Source organism: Thamnophis elegans, chromosome 2 (genome assembly GCF_009769535.1).
Source record: "Thamnophis elegans isolate rThaEle1 chromosome 2, rThaEle1.pri, whole genome shotgun sequence".
Classification (NCBI taxonomy): domain Eukaryota; kingdom Metazoa; phylum Chordata; class Lepidosauria; order Squamata; family Colubridae; genus Thamnophis; species Thamnophis elegans.
In genome coordinates, this window is record NC_045542.1 from 159376854 (window position 1) to 159399589 (window position 22736).

The 22736-nt window shown below is 42.9% G+C and overlaps 1 protein-coding gene across 1 annotated transcript in view; it reads left to right on the forward strand.

Annotated features, from left to right (window-relative positions):
* LOC116502468 overlaps positions 1-22736 on the forward strand; it is a 40447-nt gene that overhangs the window by 11992 nt on the left and 5719 nt on the right. Inside the window, 14 exon segments of the mRNA XM_032208351.1 lie at positions 1707-1787; positions 2880-3384; positions 3637-3754; positions 3875-3954; positions 4727-4853; positions 5708-6744; positions 10862-10921; positions 13975-14169; positions 14426-14543; positions 14664-14743; positions 15271-15397; positions 16763-17116; positions 17285-17503; positions 17694-17861. Coding sequence (XP_032064242.1) covers positions 1707-1787; positions 2880-3384; positions 3637-3754; positions 3875-3954; positions 4727-4853; positions 5708-6744; positions 10862-10921; positions 13975-14169; positions 14426-14543; positions 14664-14743; positions 15271-15397; positions 16763-17116; positions 17285-17503; positions 17694-17861 — 3269 coding nt within the window.

Consider the following 22736-nt stretch of genomic DNA (forward strand, 5'->3'; position numbering starts at 1 on the left):
ACAAAAGGAAGGAAGAAAAGAAAGAAAAAGGGAGAAAGAGACAAAAGGAAGGAAGGAAGGAAAGAAAAAGAACTTATGACCACAATTGTGCCCAAAATGTTGGTTGCTAAGCAAGAGCGTTGTTAAGTCAGTTTCACCACATTTTCCAACTTGGCCACTCCCAGCCGGTCACATGACCATCAAGCCACTCCCACTCAGTCACATGACTGCCGAGCCACTCCCACAAAACAGGTCACACCTACAGAATAGGTTCTAAAAAATTTTGAAACCCACCACTGGTGATACTTCAGACTTTCAGAGTATTGAAAATATTTATTCACATACTGTTCACTGAGGGTTCTAGATTAAACAGGTGAAAGGGCAGGGATTTTGGTTTTGTAATCATGTCATTTTTTTCACAATGGAAAACTGACAAAATTAGACAGGTTGGACTTAGGAATAGCCTTGATAGGTAAAGAAATGGCCTGGAAAGAATGGAGGCAGAATGAGACGTTAAGGCCATTCTTTTAAAATTGCTTCTTAACCACAATTTCCCCTCTATCCTTTCTTTCATTAATTGTAGCTAAATATCTTTTGTTGCACTGTCCACCTCCAAATTCAGATTAATCTTTTCAAACCATTAAAATCTTCATTACTTTTGACTAGAAAAAAAATTATTTTACTCCGAAGCTCTTAAGGTTCCTACTCAGATTTGCTGAGGCGTATTCCCTACTCAACAACCAAAATAAAACTATTCATGTCTTCTCTTTTTTGCTTAGTAATATTTGAACTTTATATTTATTTTTCAGTATTTGCCTTCCTTCGTTTTGTAATTTCACTTTTTCTCCAGTCACATATGAGACTTTATCCTCCCAATCTTCATTTTTCCCTCATGGCGGCTTGTTCTGAGGTAAAAAAATTTAAAGTTCCACAAATTTGAGCTTTCTCTCCATTTTGGTTCTTTTCTTTTGATGCCTCTTTTTCTTCAGGATCTATTCTTCAGGATTATCCACATTATTACAGGCTGCATTTAGTGTTTCCAGGCCTCCTTGTCTGCCCAAATAAATGAATTTGAAATAATTGTAATAATTGAACTCACTAAAGAAAAATACAAATCCAAATCTTAATTTTCCTCAACCTGTCGTTTTCCTTCCTGTGTCTCTGTGGCAGCCCCCTGATCTCTTCCTTGCTTCAACACTAAGTTTGAGACTCAGGCTGGGTTTCAGAGAGACTTTTGTTCCTTGCCTTTTGACTGTCCTGCCATTTCTGACAGGATTTTGCTCATTTTTGATGCCTCCTGGGAATCCCTGCAGACCCTTCAGAGAAGCAGCTCTTCAAGACAGGGATTTTTGAGTCTCCACAAGGGATTTTCTCAATCTTCACAACATCACACACGGTTCTTAGATGTTAAAAAGAGGAAAAACAAGAAACTGATGCTTGCCGGAGAGGCCACTTCCTTTCTAGATAGGCAATTTTAGAGGGAACTTTCCTTCAAGTTTAATGCCCATCATCCCAGACCCGCATGGAACATGACGTCCCGCGCCCTTGCAGGGTCTTCGCGCAATGCGCAGAGGATCCTCTAGGGGGCTCCCTGGAAGAGACGGACAGGTCCTTCCCTCCTTACAAGAGAACTGAGCATGCGCGGTCTGTTCCCCAAGTCAAGGGTGATGGTTGCTTCCGAGGCATTTTCCAGCAAAGGCTTGAAAGGTTGTCGGCTCTTTCTACAGTGTCCGGGTGAGCCTTTCTAGCAATCGAAGAAGCTGTAGGGAAGTCTTGGACATGGAGATCCAGACATGGGTCGGGGTTCAGTAACTGGGGGTGTGTGTGTGGCTTTTCTCTCGTGCTGGAGGCTCGCATTCATCAGGCTTGGAGTCGTGGAAAGGGGGAGGGGGAGCCAGAGGTCCCATGTTCCCCTGCCGCCCCTGTGCATGCAATGACCAGGCATGGGAGAAAGCAAAGCTTCCCGCCCTTCACTTTGCCCCCAGGGAGAAAAGAAAAACCCAGGGTCGCAGAAAAAGTAGAGAGGTCGTGTTTGGAAAACACAGATTTTTAGACTCCGTTTCGTTGGAGGGGAGCGGAACCCCTGCATGGATTGGGATTGGAGGGGAGGGGAGGAGAGGTCGACCGTTGGAGATTTGTTGCTTCAAATCAGCCTGCACAGTTTCCTGCATATTTCTTGGCCCCATTTTCAGAAGGGGTTTCCCCCTCCTCCCCCTTCCTAGGCCGAGAGAAGCGAGCGGTCGGAGGCCCTCCTGCTGGCTTTGCATACAAAGCTTCAACTACATGTGCAAGGAGTTGAGTGCAAGGGGTGCAAGGACATGTTCTTAACTGTGCAGCCATAGGAATGCTATTAAACTGTCTTTTAAATTATATTAAATTATGATTGGCCAGAGGGAGCCATTTGGGTCAGTGATGAAGTCACAAGGCTTGAAACAGGGAGATTCAGTTTCTACTCCAACCTTTGACATGTAAGCCTTGAGCTCATTCTGACTCTCAGCCCAATCTACTTCACAGGGCTGTTGTTTTGGGGGAAATAGTGAGAAGGAGCATTATGCATGATTTCTGCCTAGAGTAATTTATAAAAATAATAATAAGTTATAAGAAAAAATATTTTTAATAAAAATTAGATAGTAGAAATGAAAAAACACATTTAAATGCATTTTCCAATATTTTGATAAACATTGATTCTCAATGGTTCACTGAAATTTTCTCCATATGTAGAGAGAGCAAGCTAACTAATAAGATTTCACCTTCCACCTTTTGTGGGTTGATACTAATTTCTTACTTAATCTTATCTTCCCTTCCCTTCTCCCCATTTTTCCATATCAGATACGTAACCTCAAAATATTTTCTGCTTCTTCTGGAATCTTTGAGTATTTTGTCTGGGAAGAGATCTGAATGGCCTTGGAAAATTTGGCCAGACCTCTTGTGAACAGAAAATCCTGTGGAGATCCTTGGGTCCATTTTGGGGCTGCATTAGAGACCAGAGAGAAGATGGAGGGACAACACCCAGCAGATGCAGAAATTAAAGGCCCTCCAGTTGCTCAGCCTTGGGGCTGTGGGAAGAATGGGGCAAGTCCTGGGCAGAAGAGCCAAGAAGAGGCATCCAATAGTTCAGAGGTCCAGTGCTGTCAGTTCAGAAATGTATGGTTTCAGGAGTGGAGTCGTCCCCGAGATGTTTGCACTCAGCTTCACTACCTTTGTCGTCAGTGGCTGCAACCAGAAAAACACACAAAGGCTCAGATGCTGGACCTGGTGCTCCTGGAGCAATTCCTGGCTGTCCTTCCCCCAGAGATGGAGAAATGGGTGCGGGAGTGTGGAGCAGAGACCAGTTCCCAGGCAGTGTCTCTAGCTGAAGGCTTCTTGCTGGCTCAGGAAGAGGAAAACATGCAAGAAGAGTTGCAGGTGGGAGAATGGAATCATTGCACTTCTAAATAGCATCTCTCTGAATTTGTCAATTCCTCTCTGGCAGAATTTTCTGGGATTATTAACTCCTAAGGGTATTTGTTGTGTTCTTCCAGAGGATGTATTTGGGGCAGTTCCTCCATTTCCAGTTTCAGCAATGGACATTGGGGTCTGCTACTTTGAAGGTGGGGTATGATAATTCATTTGTATCTTTGTGCTCTTCTTTTGTTTCTCGTACCACATCATGTATAGAAATCTGTGGAAGCTGTGACTGAGTATCCTAAGGAGAGAAAAGATTTGTTCAGATCTCCTGGACACCTTCTCTTCAGGGAGAACTTCCAGAATGATCAGAGTCAAGACATTACACAAGGTAAGAAAAGCTCTTTCTGTGTATTGTGAGATTTCAACATTTAGATGATTCTTTCACTCCATTTGTTTGGAGTTTGTCTCTTTAACAAATCTGCTTCCACTATTTTTCTCTTTCTCACAGAGAGTACAAAACTGTCTGTGGAGTTTTTAGAATCACCGCTTTGTGCTGGAGCTGAAAGATTTGCTGAACTGCTACTTCAGGTAAGGAGGCGAAAGACTGGAAAAGGTCCATGAATCTTGGGTGGATTTCATTTTGTTCTATAGTTCAATGTATAAAATTGCTGTTTCTAAGCAATATGAATTTGACCTCAAGTCATTGAACATTCACATTCAACTTAGCCTACCCTCTTCTTTCTGAGGGGATCCTTGGTGAGTCACTTTCTCCATTCCTCCTGCTTCACCATCAGTTTTCATTGACCTGACATCAGGGTTCTTCTTCTGTCTACCAGGGTTATTCTCACACACTATTACAAAAAAATACTCCTTTTTTGTCTATTGAACAGCATCTTTGGGACAACTGTGACCCAGTGATTCAGAATCTCCATAGACATATAGACTAGTATTGCAAGATCTTCCAACTTCTTCATGGAGGTGTGGAGTTGGGATACGTTAGTCCCTCAGTGGGAATATTTATTAGTGGATGAATGTTTCCCCATTGGAAAACATGTGAGGGGGTTTTGCCAGTATTTTACTCTGCCCAGCCTAGGAAGAATGGGAGTCACTGACAAGATTTATGACTCAGCTACCAATTGACACAACCATATTTTAGTTGGTTACACTGTAAGGCCTTCCAAATACTTCCATTTTGATCAAACATAATTTAGTTGTGCCCTCAGCCAAAAGAGGTGAGATCTTAATTCTGCAGAATATGCCCATTTTGTTCACTGGATATATTTTCTACAATTGGTAGAAGAAAATTATGACATTAATCTTGGGATTTTCTGTTAATAAGGAAACTTTTTTCCTTGTTCAGGATGTTGTGTCTTTTGAGGAAGTGGCTGTGTATTTCTCCAAAGAGGAGTGGTCTCAACTGGATGCTGACCAAAAAGCTCTCCACGGAGAAGTCATGCTGGAGAATTCCAAGAATCTCATTTCTCTGGGTAAGAACCCCTTTCTGGATTTTCAGATCCTGTCAGGCTCAGTCAGGGTGCATGGAGATTGTCCGTGGACAGGCATTTTCAGGTCCCTCCAGGGGTTGTTAAATAAGGTTCGTCAGGCTGGGCCACTCTAGGACATTGGTGAGCCCTGGGGGCGCAGTGGTGAGAATGCAGTACTACAGGCTACTTCTGCTGTCCCATTTTCAACCAGAATTTCTGGAGCTCAGTCAGAGTGACCATCAGTTTCTCGGTCACCTCTCTTACTAAGGCCTTTCTATCCCAATTGCTCATTTTGACTGGGCAACCAGATGTTAGAAGAGTCCTGGTTGTGCCAAACGTCTTCCATTTGCTTTCTGCTCATAAAATACACAATACACATTTCTTAGAAGATAGTAGTAAGAATCTGGGGAACAGGCTCCACACAGGGATGGTGTGGCCTCTCTTGAGCCAGGTTCTGCCTGATTTGGTATTCCCCCCTGAACCTGCTCACTGGGTTCCTGATGGCCCTGAGCTGCTACAACCAAGACTGGGTGAGTCCTGTGAGGGATGTTCCCTTCTTAGAGATGTATCTATTTGTGTATCGAGTTTACCTTTAGTCTAAGATGAGGTTGTGAAGCTATTGCCATCCAGAAATTCCCTTTGGCTTTTAAAGATTGTGTTCTGCAGGCAAGTCGAGATGCGACTTTTATTGAAGTTGGGAGGTGCTGGGTATGTTGCTTCCCTAGCATGATACGGTGTCCAATACATTTCGGGAGATTGTGGCACCATGGAATTGTCCCAGGTCAAAGATTACTCAGGGTTGTGATCCAAGCCTATGGGAATGAAAACATACAGTTTTCCTTTTTTTCTTTTCCAAGGCTTTAATGGGCAGGAGAATAAGAATTGCAAGCAGGAATGCCAAGTGATGCATTCAAAATGTGGGGAAAGGAAATTTGAAGATCAGATGCAACCAAAGAATGATGAAACAGAGAAATCACAAAGTGGAATTAAAAATGGTTTTTCTCAGGTCTGTTGGCTTCCTAACCATACAGTGATTGATATGGGAGAAAGACCATATACATCCATGGAGTGTGGAAAGAGGTTCAAAATATCCAGTCATCTCTTTTCTCATAAAAAGACACATTCAGAAGAGAAACCAAATACCTGCAGGGAGTGTGGAAAGACCTTCTGGGATAATAACTCTCTTAGAAAACATGAAAGGATTCACAAAGGAGAAAAACCTTATAAATGCATGGAATGTGGAAACAGCTTTAGTTGTAGCAGTTATCTTAACTCCCACCAGAGGATCCACACAGGAGAGAAGCCATATCAATGCATGGAGTGCGGAAAGACCTTCTGTTTTAATTATTCTCTTATAAGACATCAAATGAATCACAAAGGAGAAAAACCTTATAAATGCATGAAGTGTGGAAAAACCTTTAATTGTAGCAGTAGTCTTAATTCCCATAGTTTGATCCACACAGGAGAGAAGCCATATATATGCATAGAGTGTGGAAAGGGTTTTAGGAAGAGTGGTAATCTTAATACTCACAGGAGGATCCATACAGGAGAGAAACCATATCAATGCATGGAGTGTGGGAAGACCTTCTGCTATAATCGTTCTTTTGTAACACATCAAATGGATCACAAAGGAGAAAGACCTTATGAATGCATGGAGTGTGGAAAGACCTTTACTTGTAACAGTAGTCTTAAATCTCACAAGAGAATCCACACAGAAAGATCTAATAAATGCATGGAGTGTGGAAAGACGTTTACTCGTATTTATGATCTTAATTCCCACAAGAGGATCCACACAGAAGAAGGACCTTATAAATGCGTGACATGTGGAGATAGCTTTAGAAGGAGTTGTGATCTCACATCCCATAAAAGGATCCATATGGGAGAAAAATATTGTTGAGTTTTTTAAGGAGTAGCACTTTTACTCACCTTAGAAGTACCCACACATGGGAGAAACCATATCAATAAAAGAATTGTGGAAAGAACTTCACAAATCCAAATAGTCCTTGGTGTATGCTGCAATGGAGCCCCAAATTTCTGTTGCTAAGCGAGAGAGTTATTAAGTGTGTTTTGCACCGTTTAATGACTTTTCTAGCCACATTTGAATGACTGTGGTTGTGAAGTTAGTAACACTGTTATGAAATGAATCTGGCTTCTTCATTGGATTTGCTTGTCAGAAGCCTTCAAAAAGTGATCACATGATCCGGGACACTGCAGCTGACGTGAATCGGTTGCCAAGCATTTGAAGTTTGATCAGGTGACCATCGGGATACTGCAACAGTCATAAATGTGAAAAATGGTCTTAAGTCATGGTTTTCATTGCTTCTATAACTTTGAATAATTACTATATGAACTGTAGTAAATTGAGGACTAACTATAGTTGTCCAAAATATCACACAAGGACCATTTGAATAATAATCAAAATAAACTGTAGCTCTTCTTGGATGTTTGCCTTCCTAGTGCAAACCAAAACTGGATGCCTAATCCGGGTTGCGATTTTTTCTAAATTCCAATAGACAAAGGACTTTTCTACGTGCAGAAATATCCCGGATTGTTTTTCATTATATTGTTTCAAATATTCCAAAATGCCAAACACAATTATTACATTATTCTTCAATTATGTCTTGGGTTAAAAAGAAAAAAAAACCTCCACAACTTTGTTAAAGGTTATCAGGTACCTCTTGTTGTTGCTTGAATATTTATGTTCTGATATTGGGCCAAAATCTGGGCATCTCCCTTTCTCTGGGTGTCCTACCTTTTCCATCTCTGCTTGTCCAAGGAAGTCTCCGTTGAGAGTTCTTATTCCCGCATCCAGAATGATGGATGCTAGAAATTTCTCATGGGTTCTTTTCAAACCAGGAATTGCCAACCCAGAGGCTGTGGCTTGTTCATAACTGGGCCATGGAAGGAGTGGGTGAGCATGTGCGCACGTATCTCCACTTGTGCAGGTGGCAGGTGCTTGCACTGATGTGCAAAACTCCATTTGTGTGAGTGATGGGTGCACAGGACACCTACTTCCAGAAATGCAGCTGCGCCTGCATGCATCTTCCTGCCGCTTACAAAGAGCCATCCTCTATCTCACACATACACCCAGCTGAGTTTCAAAGCCAGAAAGTTTAGGGACTGCTGTTTTAAATCATCAATCATATCGAATTTGATTGAGCTGAGCTGAAGAAATGTATCAAAAGTACTGGATTCTAATTGGTTTAAGTTTTCCGCCTCCCGATACGGGTTGTGAGATATTTCTCCTTTGAAGAAAATATTGAAGATACAAAAGAAAAACATACAATGAGTTCTTTTTATGTTTGTTTTTTTATACTAGATCAGACATATAAAACACAAGTCCCGTCGGTCAGAATCAGCCCCCGATCAGGTTAGGTGTGGCCCGTGTAGCCACCCAGAAGACAGCAAGGGGCAGTCCCACACTATTTCGATCCTCCCCACTCCAGCTGGACGCAACCCCTGGGTGTGTGCACTGGAAGTGGTATAGGGGTCTGGAGTGCTGAGTGGGCCATGGAAGCGGCAGTGGACATGGTGCCGGCTGAGCAACCTCTCAGTTAGGCTGGTCTGGAAGATCCTGAAGACCAAGGAACTTGAGGACTGGTCTGGGTGCTTGCCCTCCATTGCCCAGGGCTCTGGGCAGCCTGTGCCTCTATCCAGGGGTCCTCCATGTGGCCTGAGAGGGATGGTGAGGCTCCTCTGGTGGGAGAGGCTTTGGTGCTCGTTCTGGTCTTGCCTTCCTCTGTTGGAGACCTCTGAATCCCCATTTCCAGTCGTGTCTGGCCCATAATAGGTGGAGGATGCTGCTGCATATGGAAGTGTGGAAGAGAAAGCTTGCAGGAATCAGTTTCCTCTAGGTCCAACATTTGCCTTGACAGATCTCTGGAGAGGAGGAAGGGTGCCCCAACAAACCAGCATCTTACCACACATAACTAGAAACAGAAAGGGCCAGCCTCTCACGTGCAGGACCGCTGGAGAGTGCTGCTCCCCTGCCACCTCCTCTTGTTCTCCAGAGATCTTTCACGGCAGAAGTTGGACTATGTTCCCTGTAAACTTTCTCCTCCACCCTTCCACACTCAACAATCTCATCCCTCCACCTGTATCTTTGCTGGGAGGAGGTACCGAACAGGGAAACACGCACCAACAATGTCTGAGATTGGGAGAAGAATGTCTGTTTTGTCATCCTGTGCACACAAACACACACAGACCAATCCAAGCTTGGTGACTTTTATCAACAACTGAGCTTGCAAACTGACAATCATGCCTGGGCTTGGGGGAAAAGCAATGAATTTTCCCCACCTTGAGTTATTCAGTGCAGCTTATTCCATCCGGACTCAGCCACACCCAGTGAGTGGTATTGAACTGACCATGCCCACCTGGCCACACCTACCCAGCCTCTGTGAGTTGTCAGTCTTACGTGCAACTGACACTTTGAGGGTAACAATAATGCTGATGCAGCTGTTAATTAAATTGTTCTGACATAGACGTCCTGAGACAGTAACAATCACACGCTTAGTCCCAAAAACCCTCTTTATTGAAACGGCTGTGAATTATGTTCATTCACAGCCCGTAATGATTCATAACCAGTCTGTGAAGAGTCCGACAGAAGTCTGCGACAGTCTTTCAGTGTAAGGCTTATAAGCACCCACCTTTATTTCCCATGAAATGCTGCCAAAGACCTAACTGCCGATTAGTTTTGCAAGGCCAAATGGAACACAGATTCAAACCGTGCTTCAGAGTTTAAATCGATCTCAACGAACAAAATTGCTTCCTGCAAAGGCTCACATCCATTTGTTCCTCTTTTATGTCTTATGGGAGAGGCTAATAATCTCCAAGCCTTACTCCCGAGTCTCCCCTTTAGTCTTAGCTGTTCTTGCCTTCTGAAAGTTCTGCGCATGCACACACTGGGAACAGGCTCCTCTTGTTTCTCTGCCTCGCTAATGTGAGGCTCCGGAGGCAGCACATAACTCCCAGGTGGCCTTTGCCCCCTCTCTGCCTCTGACGCAGAGCCCTTGTCCGAGCCTTCCCCAGAGTCCAGAACTGACCCATGTTCTCCTCAACCTCCTCACTGTCCACAGGCCGTTGGCAGACCACAAGAGAAATTGAGTTTGACACTTCTGCTTTGCACCATCCCCATGAACATGTGATTGTATTGTGTATGGGAAAAAGCTTCATTCCTCTCACAAAATAAGCCAGAATTATGGGAAGAATCACTCTCACAAAATAAGCCAGAATGAAGGGAATCCTGTGAAATACATGTTCAAAAACTCCTTTTCAAGTACATTCTGCCCTTCTGTTATATGACAAGGTTTAGGAAAAAGTCTAAATGTGAATTAAATTTAATTAAATATCACGAGAATGGTTGTTCATGAGACATTTTTAAATTCCATTTTGTTCTAAACTAAAAATTAAAAATAAATGAAACTTTTTGAAAGATTTGTGGGAGGCAATACTTCAGGCTTTCAGAGGACCTGGCTTCTTTGAAAATATTTATTCAAATATTGTTCATTGATGATTCTGCATCAAACAGGTGAAAAGGCACTGATTATGGTTTCCTAATCATTATGTCATTTTTTTCATAATGGACGCTTGACAAAATTAGACAGGTTGAACTTAGAAGGAGCCTTGATATGTAGAGAAATGGGACTGAAAGAACGGGGTGAGAATGAGAAGTTAAGGCCGTTCTTTTAAAATTGCTTCTTAATCACAATTTCCCCTCCAATATTTCTTTCATTAATTGTAGCTAAATCTCTTTTTTCTTAAACTTTCATCTCCAAATCCAGACGAATCTTTTGAAACCAGTGAAATCTTCATTACTTTTGGCTAGAAAAAAATATTCTTTTACTCCAAAGGTGTTAAGGTTCCTTCTGAAATTTCCTCAGGTGTATTCCCTATTCAACACAAAAATAAAACTATTCATCTCTCTCTCTCTCTCTCTCTTGCCTTGTAGTATTTTAGCTTTATATTTATTTTTCAGTATTTGCCTGCATTTTGTAATTCCTCTTTTTCTCTAGTCACATATGAGACTTTATTCTTCCAATCTTCATTTCTCCATCATGGTGGCTTGTTCTGAGGTAAATTTTTTTTAAAGGTCCACAAATTTGAGCTTTCCATTTTGGTTCTTTTGATGCCTCTTCTTCATCAGGATCTATTCTTCAGGGTTATCCACATTATTACAGGCTGCATTCAGTGTTTCCAAGCCTCCTTGTCTGCCCAAAGAGATGAATTTGAAAAGGCAGCTGTAATAATTGAAATCACTAATGAAAAATCAATACAATCAAAAAATCTTTATTTTCCTCAACCTGTCGCTTTCTTCCCTGTGTTTCAGCCAGCCCCCTGATCTCCCCTTGCTTCAATGCTGAGTTCGCCATCAGCCACAAGACACAGGCTGGGTTTTATAGAGAGACTTTTGTTCCTTGTCTTGACTGCCCTGCCATTTCTGACAGGATTTTGCTCATTTTTTATGCAGATCCTTCATAGAAGCTGCTCTTCAGTAAAGGGATTTTCTCAATCTTTACAAGATCACAGACGATTCTTAGAGATTAAAAAAGGAAAATCTAGAAACTGATGCTTGCCGGAGAGGCCATTTCCCTTCTAGATAGGCAATTTTATAGGGAACCTTTCCTTCGAATTTAATGCCCATCATCCCAGACCCGCATGGAACATGACGTCCTGCGCCCTTGCAGGGTCTTCGCGCAATGCGCATAGGATCGTCTAGGGGGCTCCCGGAAGAGCTGGACAATTGTGTTCCGCCCCCCAGCTCCCCGAGTTACAGGAGAAGTGAGCATGCGCCAGCCTCTTTCCCAAGCCAAGAGAGATGCTAGCTTCCCGAGGCATTTTCCAGCAAATGCTTGAAAGGTTATTCGCTCTTTCTACGGGGTCCGAGTTTACACACACACACACCCTTCGCTGTGAGCCTTTGGGTGAGTCTTCCTAGCAAAGGAAGGGGCTGCAGGGAAGTCTTGGACTTGGAGATCCAAGCGTGATTCGGGGTTCAGTGAAGGGGCTTTTCTCCCGCGCGAGACATGCAAAACTTCCATCAGACTTGGAGTCGTGGGGAGGGGGGACGCAAAGCCGGTGGTCCCATGTTCCCCTGCCGTCCCTTTTCATACACGAGCAAGGCAGGGCAGAAAGCAAAGCTTCGGATTTGCCCCCGCGGAAAGAGGATTTACGCTCCATTTCGACAGGGAAAGCTTTTCATGGAGGGAGAGGAGGAGAGGTCGTCTTTGCAAAACAGAGATTTATGTCTCCAAGTCAGCCTTGACTCCTGCACAATTTCCTGCATATTTGTTGTCCCTGTTTTCAGAAGGGGTTTCCCTCGCCTCCCCTTCCTAGGCCTAGAAAAGCGAGCGGTTGGAGCCCCTCCTGATGGCTTTGCGTGCAGGGCTGCCAACTGCGTGTGCAAGGAGTTGGGTGTAAGTTGTGCAAGGCCTGGAATTCAGTTTCCTTTCCCCATAGTAACCAGGATGTTGCAGGAGGGAGGTGCTCCTTGGATTGAGAGAGATGCATCATTCACACATTATGATTATGCCAGTGTTTTGTGTTTTTTTTTGTCAAGCTTGGCCTTTATAAATCCTGGGTGTTGAACTCCCTAGTTGGTTTATTTAGTTAAGTTGATTTAGAGAGCCCCTCATGTCAATTGCTCTTTGTGATTATATATATATAATCTTTATATAATTTATAAATATATATAAATATATATATATAAATATGGGAGGAAGATCACTACTTCCATTCTCTGTCCTTCGGCTCGTCACAAGAGACCATCCAGGCAGAAACCCAATATATATTTTTTTTAACTGTTGCCTTTTTGTTACATTTTGTTGTATTTGTGCTGATAAATAAATAAAGGGAGACTAGTATAGATCTATTTCAAGCTATTTAGCTCTCATCAGCTAATGCTCTCATCACAAATCCCAGTAAGGGATACACACACTTCTGGGTGCTCACTTAAGAAAGGATTTTTGGAAATGACCATCAGATCATTAGTATTTCTTATATTATTATTAACACATTCTGGTGCTAAGGCGTTAGACGTTCTACTCCCCACCTGAAAATAACTGTTCCAACTGCCACTTGGACTTGGTCCTAGCCAGTGACTCATCCAGCCTGCTTCCTGGGTGTTTGGAGACGAGCCTGAGGGAGAGAAGGTGATAAGATAGGAGAAGCTTATTTGGGGCAAGCCTGAGAGATAGAAGGAGAGAGGAGAGGCAATTGTAACTACTCATTAATTTTTAAGTTGTGTATTGATTTATCAAGCCCGATTCCATAGTTTTGTAATGGAGCACGAGTATCCAGCTGGTATTAAATAAAATTATAGTTAGCTATAGAGAGTTATTTGGTTCAATGATGAAAACATTAAGCTTGAAACCAAGAGATGAACTTCTAGTCCAACTGTTGGCATGAAAGCCTTGAGCCCATCCCAACTCTCAGCCCAATGTACTTCACAGGCCTGTTTGGTGGTGGTGGGGGACAGTAAGAAGGAGCATTGTCTATAATTGCTACCTAGAGTAATTCATAATAATAATACAAAAACATAAAAATATTTTTAATAATTTTTCTGCAATTTTCGCTACATGTAGAGAGATCAAGTTGATTAATAAGATTCCCTCCCCAGATATTGATAGGTTCATCCAATTTTTTTTAAAATTTTCCTTCCCCCTTCTGTTCCCTTCCTTCTCTTATCCTTCTCCATCTAAGGATGCCCAGTTGTTCAATTAACCATGTTAATAAACACCCTAAATTATTTGTTATCCATTTCAGCTGGAAATATTTCCTGCTTCTTCTGGAATCTTAAATATCTTGTCTGGGAAAAGAACTGAAAAACTTGGCCAGACCTCTTGTGAACAGAAAGACCTGTGGAGATACTTGGGTTCATTTTGGAGCTGGATTAGAGACCAGAAAGAAGATGGAGGGACAACACCCAGCAGAAGCAGAAATTAGAAAAGACCCTTCAGCTGCTCAGCCTTGGAGTTGTGGGAAGAATGGGGCAAGTCCTAGGCAGAAGAGCCAAGAAGAGGCATCCAATAGTTCAGAGGTCCAGTGCTGTCACTTCAGAAAAGTGCAGTTTCAGGAGGGGAGCCGTCCCCAAGATGTTTGCACTCAGCTTCACTACCTTTGTCGTCAGTGGCTGCAACCAGAAAAACACACAAAGGCTCAGATGCTGGACCTGGTGCTCCTGGAACAATTACTGGCTGTCCTTCCGCCAGAGATGGCAAAATGGGTGCGGGAGTGTGGAGCAGAGACCACTTCTCAGGCGGTGTCTCTGGCTGAAGGCTTCTTGCTGACGCAGGAGGAGGAAAACATGCAAGAAGAGTTGCAGGTGGGAGAATGGAATCATCAGAGATTAAAGAGGATCTCTCTGAATTTGTCAATTCCTCTCTGGCTGAATTTTCTGGGATAATTAACTCCTAGGGACATTTGTTGTGTTCTTCCAGAGAATGTATTTTGGGCAATTCTTCCATTCTGTTTTGAGTTTCAGCAATGGACATTGGGGGCTGCTAGGTTGAAGGTGCAGTATGATAATTCATTTGTATCTCTGTGCTCTTCCTTTGTTTCTCATATCACATCATGCCCAGAAATCCTTGGAAGCTGTGACTGAGTATCCTAAGGGGAGGAAAGATTCATTCACATCTTTTCAAGAGTTTCTCTTCAGGGAGAACTTCCAGAAAGGTCAAAGTCAAGATGCTACGCAAGGTAAGAAAAGCTCTTTCTGTGTGTTGTGAGATTTCAACATTTAGCTGATTCTTTCACTCCACTTTATTGGAGTTTGTCTCTCTAACAAATCTGCTTCCACTATTTTTCTCTTTCTCACAGAGAGTAGAATGCTGTCCTTTGAGTTTTCAGAATCCCCTCTTTGTGCTGGAGCTGAAAGATTAGTTGAATCTCTACGTCAGGTAAGGAGACAAAATATCGGAAAAGGTTCCTGAATCTTGGATGGATTTCATTTTGTTCAATGTATAAAATTGCTGTTTCTAAGCAATACGCATTTTACGATAAGTAGTGGATTGAGGGCTTTTGATTGAATATTTTAGTTGGTTACACTGTAAGGAATTCCAAACACTTCCAGCTTGATCAAACATGATTTAGATATGCCATCAGCCAAAAGCAGTAAGATCATAATTTTAATTCTGCAGAAGATACCCATTTTATTCACTGGATCTCTTTCCTAGAATTGGTAAAAGAAAATTATCAATAGGTGGATTTAAGACCCAACTATCTAGGCTACACCATAAGGTGTTCCAAACCCTTCCAGCTTGATCAAATATAATTTAGTTATGCCTCCAGGCAAAAGAGGAAAAAATCTTAATTCTGCAGAAGATTCCAATTTTGTTCACTGGATATCTCCTAGAATTGGTGGAAGAAAATTATCCCATTTGTTTTGGGATTCTCTGTTAATAGGGAAACTTGTTTCCTTGTTCAGGATGTTGTGTCTTTTGAGGAAGTGGCTGTGTATTTCTCCAAAGAGGAGTGGTCTCAACTGGATGCTGACCAAAAAGCGCTCCATGGAGAAGTCATGCTGGAGAATTCCAGGAATCTGTTTTCTCTGGGTAAGAACTCCTTTCTGTGCTCCGAAACGTAGGGAAGGGAGTTAAATGAGCCAAGGTGGCGCAGTGGTTAAATGCAGCACTGCAGGCTACTGCTAGATCAGCAGTTCAGCGGTTCAAATCTCACCGGCTCAGGGTTGACTCAGCCTTCCATCCTTCCGAGGTGGGTAAAATGAGGACCCAGATTGTTGGGGGCAATATGCTGACTCTCTGTAAACCGCTTAGAGAGGGCTGAAAGCCCTATGAAGCGGTATATAAGTTTACTGCTATTGCTATTGCTATTGCTAAATGCTATTTCTGGAAAAAAAAATTTATTTACAGTGTATTCAGAAAGTATTCAGACCCCCTTCACTTTTTTCAACGTTGTTATTTTGGTGCATCATTCTATAGTTTTTGAAATAAGTATTTTCTATTTTATGAGCAGGAAACATTAAAAAACCAATTTATTTATTGTTATAAGGGAGGCTATGCAGATTTCAAATTTTTCTTTGAATACATTTCCTTCTTCCATGAAATCAGTTTGGTCAAATGGTTAAGATACCAGGTCAGGAACTGGGTGACTGTGAGTACTAGTTCTACCATAGGCAGGAATGCTGGCTGGATGACTTTGGGCCAATCTCTCTCAGCCCATCCCATTTCTCAGTGTTGTTCTTGTAGGGAAAACAGCAGGAGGAAGGAATATTGAGTTTGTCTGGTGGGTATAGAGTGCATTCTGAAGATATTCAGACTCCCTTCAATTTTGTTATGGTGCAGGCTGATTCTACCATTGTTGAAATTCTTTTTTTCCCCATTAATCTATACTGGTACCCAATAATGACAAGGCCAAAACAAAATTTTAGAAAGGTCTGTAAATTTTTTTACATAATGGAAATTCTTTGTTTTTTAAAAAAGCATTCTGCTCATGAAATACAAAATGCTCATTTCTTAGAAGATATTAGTGAGACTGAATGTACTGAGGAAGGTTCTGGCTAGAAGGATTCAGTATTCCCTCCTAAACCTAGTCACTGGGTTCCTGATGGCCCTGAGTTGCTATAAGCAAGAGTGGATGATCTCTGAGACAGATGTTCCCTTCTTAAAGATATGCCCACTTGTGTACTGAGTTTGGGATTAGGCTCATTTGAGGGTGTGGAGGTATTGCATCCAGAAATTCCCCTTGGCTTCCAAAGATTCTGCTCTACAGACAAGTGGACATGAGACTTTTATTGAAGTTGGAAGGTTTTGAGTATGTTGCTGCCCAGAATGGTAGTGTCCAATACACTTCGGGAAGTTTGTGGCACCATGGAATTGTCCCAGGTCAAAGATTAGTTCAGAATTGTAATTCAATCCTATAGGAATGAAAATATACAATTTCTCTTTTTCTTTTCCAAGGCTTTAATGGGCAAGAGAATAAGAATTGCAAGCGTGAACGTCAATCGATCCATTCGAAATGGGGGGAAAGGAAATTTGAAGATCAGATGCAACCAAAGAATGATGAAACAAAGAAATCACAAAGTGGAATTAAAAATGGTTTTTCTCGGGTCCGTTGGCTTCGTAATCATACAGTGATCAATAAGGGAGAAAGATCATATAAGTCCATGGAGTGTGGAAAGAGATTCAATAAATCCGATTGTCTCTTTTTTCATAAAAAGACACATTCAGAAGAGAAACCAAATACCAGCAGGGAGTGTGGAAATACACTCTATGATAATCACTCTCTTAGAAAACATGAAAGGAATCACAAAGGTGAAAGACTTTATATATGCTTGGAGTGTGGAAAGACCTTTACTTGTAGCAGTAGTCTTAATTCTCACAATTTGATCCACACAGGAGAGAAGCCATATCAATGCATGGAGTGTGGAAAGGGTTTTAGGACAAGTAGTCATCTTACATCGCATAATAGGATTCACACAGGTGAAAGACCTTATAAATGCTTGGAGTGTGGAAAGACCTTTACTCGTGGCACTTACCTTAATTCTCACAAGGGGATCCACACGGGACAGAAGCCATATCAATGCATGGACTGCGGAAAGACCTTCTGTTTTAATCATTCTCTTATAAGACATCAAAGGAATCACAAAGGAGAAAGACCTTATACATGCTTGGAGTGTGGAAAGACTTTTACTTGTAGCAGTAGTCTGAAATCCCACAATTTGATCCACACAGGAGAGAAGCCTTATCAATGCATGGAATGTGGAAAGGGTTTTAGGAAGAGTGGTAATCTTAATACCCACAAGAGGATCCACACAGGAGAGAAACCGTATCAATGCATGGAATGTGGAAAGACCTTCCGCTATAATTGTTCTTTTATAACGCATCAAAGGAACCACAAAGGAGAAAGACCTTATAATGGAGTGTGGAAAGACCTTTACTTTTAGCAATTATCTTAATTCTCACAAGAGGATCCATACAGGAGGAGGACTTTATAAATGTGTGGAATGTGGAGATTGCTTTAGAAAGAGTTGTGATCTCACAGGAGAAAAATGGAGTGGTGGTTTTTAAGGAGTAGCGCTTTTACTCACCATAGAAGCATCCATACATGGGCGAAACCATATCAATAAAGTAATTGTGGAAAGAGCTTTAATAGAAATCCAAATTGTCCTTGGTGTATGACTGAAATTTATCCCCAAATTTCTGTTGCTAAGCGAGACAGTTATTAAGTGAGTTTTGCGCAATTTGATGACTTTTCTAGCCACATTTGTAAAGTGGTTATTAAGTTAGTAACGTGTTTTGAAATTAATTTGGCCTTCCCCATTGCATTTACCCTCAAAAGGTGATCACATGATCCAGGGACACTGCAGCTGACATGAATCAGTTGCCAAGCATCTCAAGTTTGATCAGGTGACCATCGGGATGCTGCAACAGTCATAAGTGTGAAATATAGTCATAAGTCACCTTTTTCAGTACTTCTATAACTTTGAATAATCACTATATGAACAGTAGTAAATTGAGGCCTACCTATAGTTGTCCAAAATATCATACAAGGATCATTTGAGTAATAATACAAATAAACGGTAGCTTTTCTTAGATGTGCATGCATAAATTGCCTTCCAAGTGCAAACCAGAATAGTGTGGATCCCTAATCCTGCTTGTGGTTTTTGCTAAATTATAATAGAGAAAGGACTTTTCTACATGTAGAAATATTCAGGATTGTTTTTCATTATATATATTATTTCTTTTCTCTAGCTGTTGTTCCTTTTCCATCTCTGCTTGTCTGAGGAAGACTCCGGTGAGAGTTCTTATTCCCGCATCCAGAATGTTGGATGCCACCAATTTCTCATGTGTTCTTTTTAAACCAGGAGTTTAATACCCACAGGTTGTGGTATATTTGGAACTGGGCCACAGAAACAGTGGGGGAGCGTGTGTGCAGGTAGCTCCACTTGTGCAATTGGCAGACAATCTTGATGATGTGCAAACCTCCATTTGTGTGAGGGGCGGGTGCACAGGCCAGCTACTTCCACAAATGGAGCTGTGCATGCTTGCACCTTCCTACCGCTTGCACAAAACCATCCTCTCTCTCTTTCCCCCCCCCCCCTCGCTGGGATACAAAAGGTTAGAGACTGCTGTTTTAAATCATTAATCATACCCAATTTGATTGAGTTGAGCTCAAAATATTTATCAGTAGTACTGGATTCTAGATGGTTTCTCCCGATACGGGTTGTGAAGATGTTTTACTTTGAAAAAGTATAGAAGATACAAAGGATAAACATAGATACAAACAATAAGTTCTTTTACGTTTGGTTTTTACACTAGATCAAACATGTCAAACACAAGTCCTGTCAATCAGAACCAGACCACAATCAGTTTAGATGTGGCCCACGTGGTCACCCAGGAGACAGCCGTCCCACGCTGCTTCGGCCTTCCCCACCCCAGCTGGATGCTTCCCCTGGCTGTATGCACTGGAGATGGCACCTGGGTCTGGAGTGCTGAGTGCGCCATGGAGGCGGCAGTGGCCATGATGCCAGGCAGGGCACTGCTGCTGGGGATCTCCGCTCACCAGCCTGCCATTGCAGATGGCCCTGTTCCCCTAAGTGCTTTCCTTTTCACTAGGATGGCCCCCGCCCCCAAATGGGAAAGCCACGGCAGTCGGCAGCTTTGCCACCCTTGTCCCTTCCTGGGTGGGAGGGAGGGAAGAAAGGAAGGAAGGAGATTGGAATGAGAGGGAGGGAGGGAGGATTTGAGTGAAGCCTTTCTAGCCTTAGCACTTGGCCGCCAACAACTCTGCTAGGCTTGCCATCTCCTTGCCCCCCTCCTCCTGACCTCTCCTGGTGGTCCCCCATCCTAACACTGAGGATGTTTTGTTTAGAAAGCTGGAGCTCCTCGCATAGAAAGGGAGTGGCTACTCACACAATTTGCCCTCCCACGCTCACCAGGAGAAACCTGGCCATGGAGAGCGGGCACAGCAGCAGCAACCTTGAGGAGACAAGTACCACTGAGCACTCCATCAGGAAAGCTGGACCTGGGTTAGGCTGGTCTACAGGATCCTGGTACCATGGGAGCTCGAGGGCTGGGCTGGGTGTTTGCCCACCATTGCCCAGGGCTCTGGGCAGCATGTACCTCTATCCAGGGGTCCTCTGTGTAGCCCGACGGGCGGCGAGGCTCATCTGGTGGACAAGACTTTGGTGCTCATCCTGGTCTCATCTTCCTCTGCTGGAAACCTCTGGGTCCCCCCCCTCCCAGCCTTGCCTGGCTTGCCCATAGGAGGTGGAGGACGATGCTGCTGCATGTTGAAGCACAGAGGATAAAGTTTATAGGAAGCAGTTTCCTCCAGGTCCAGCTTTTGCCTTGACAGATCTCAAGAGGAGATTGATTTGATTTGATTTGATTTATTTGGCTTGTATGCCGCCCTATTCCCGGAAGACTCAGGGCGGCTAACAATAAAAAGGGGAGGGGGTACAAAAATAAAAATAGAAAACAGCAATTTAAAATTCAACAACAGTCGAATGGGGCTGGATAATTCAACAGCCCCAGGCCTGCCGGAACAGCCATTTCTTAGTTGTTTTGTGGAAGGCCGGAAGGGTAGTAAGGGTCCGGATCTCAACGGGGAGGTCATTCCATAGGGCAAGGCTGGCATGGGAGCTGCGTCAGGGAAGGCTACCCCAACAAGCCAGACTTTACCATACACGGCTGGAAATGAGGATTTTCTTTCTAAAATTACTAGAAAAAATTGTTTTACTTCAAAGCCCTTAAGGTTCCTACTCAAATTTCCTGAGGCGTATTTCCTACTCAAAAACCAAAATAAAACTATTCATCTCTTTTTTTTTTGCTCAGTAGTATTTGACCTTTATATTTATTTTTCAGTATTTGACTTCCTTCATTTTGTAATTCCACTTTTTCTCTAGTCACATATGAGACTTATTTTCCTTATTACTTCCTTATTTTGAGGTAATTTTTTTTAAAGGTCCACAAGTTTGAATTTTCTCTTCATTTTGGTACTTTTCTTTTAAGGCTTCTTTTTCATTGGGATGTATGGTTCTTCTCAGTATTACAGGCTGCCTTTAGTGTTTCTAACCCTCCTTGACTGCCCAAAGACATGAATTTGAAAAGGGAGCTATAAAAATTGAAAAAGAAAAATCAATACAAATCTTAATTTTCCTCAACCTGTCGCTTTCCTCCCTGTGTCTCTGCCAGCCCCATGATCTCCCCTTGCTTCAACGCTGAGTTTGGCATCAGCCACAAGACACAGGCTGGGTTTCAGAGAGAGACTTTTGTTCCTTGTCTTGACCGCCCTGCCATTTCTGACAGGATTTTGCTCATTTTTGAGGGAATCCCTGCAGATCCTTCAGAGAAGCTGCTCTTCAGGAAAGGGATTTTTGAGTCTCTACAAGAGATTTTCTCAATGTACACAAGATCACGGATGTTTCTTAAGAGATTAAAGAGAGGAAAATCTAGAAAGTGATGCTTGCCGGACAGGTCACGTTCTTTCTAGATAGCCAATTTTCGAGGGAACCTTTAATCTGAGTCTAATGCCCGTTATCCCAGACCCGCATGGAACATGACATCCTGCGCTCTTGCAGGGTCTTCGCGCAATGCGCATAGGATCCTCTAAGGCAGTGTTTCTCAACCTTGGCAACTTGAAGATGTCTGGACTTCAACTCCCAGAATTCCCCAGCCAGCATTCGCTGGCTGGGGAATTCTGGGAGTTGAAGTCCAGACATCTTCAAGTTGCCAAGGTTGGGAAACACTGCTCTAAGGGGCTCCCTGGAAGAATCGGGCAGCTCCTTCCCCCCACCCTCCTCCACCCCCGCTTTACAAGAGAGCTGAGCATGCGCGGTCTATTCCCCAAGTCAAGGGTGATGGTTGCTTCCGAGGCATTTTCCAGCAAAGGCTTGAAAGGTTGTCGGCTCTTTCTACGGTGTCCGGGTGAGCCTTTCTAGCAAGCGAAGAAGCTGTAGGGAAGTCTTGGACATGGAGATCCAGACATGAGTCGGGGTTCAGTAACTGGGTGTGTGTGTGACTTTTCTCTCGTGCTGGACGCTCGCATTCATCCGACTTGGAATCGTGGAAAGGGGGAGCCGAGCCAGCGGCCCCATGTTCCCCTGCTGTCCCTGTGCATGCAACGGCCAGACATTTGAGTAAAACGTTTCGCCCCCTTCACTTTGCCCCCACGGGGGGGGGGGGAAACCCCAGGGTCGCAGAAAAGAGGATTTACGCTCCATTTCGATGGGGAAAGCTTTGCGTGGAGGGAGAGGAGGAGAGGTCGTCTTTGCAAAAGAGAGGTTTTTGCCTCCAAGTCAACCTTGACTCCCGGACAGTTTCCTGCATATTTGTTGTCCCCGTTTTCAGAAGGGATTCCCCCTCCTTCCCCTTCCTAGGCTCAGACAAGCGAGCCATAGAAATGCCTTTTAAATTATATTATATATTAAATTATGATTAGCCAGAGGGAACCATTTGGTTCAGTGATGACATCACAAGGTTTGAAACCAGGAGATTAACTTTCTAATCCAACCTTTGACATGAAAGCCTTGAGCGCCAACTACTTCTGCTATTGTGGGGAATATAGTAAAAAGTAGTATTATGTATGATTTCCGCCTAGAGTAAATAATAATAACAACAACAATAATAAGGCATAAGAGATTGACTATATACAAAACAAATACGGGACTAAGAAATTACAGATAGCCTATGCTTAAGATTAGGAATAATCTAAATTGCTCAAAGTTAGTGCAACAGGAAGAAGCTGAGTTCAATGCAGAGATGTTATTAACTTCTTTTTTTTAATTTCCTTTGTCTTAATATATTGTAGACTGTGTTTGTTAAAAATCTATACCGTTTACGGGCTCTGGGAAGTCGGGGGGGGGGGAAGGGAGGTGGGGTGTTAGGGGGGGGGATACATAGTATGTGTTAGATTTTAAGGTAACGTGAC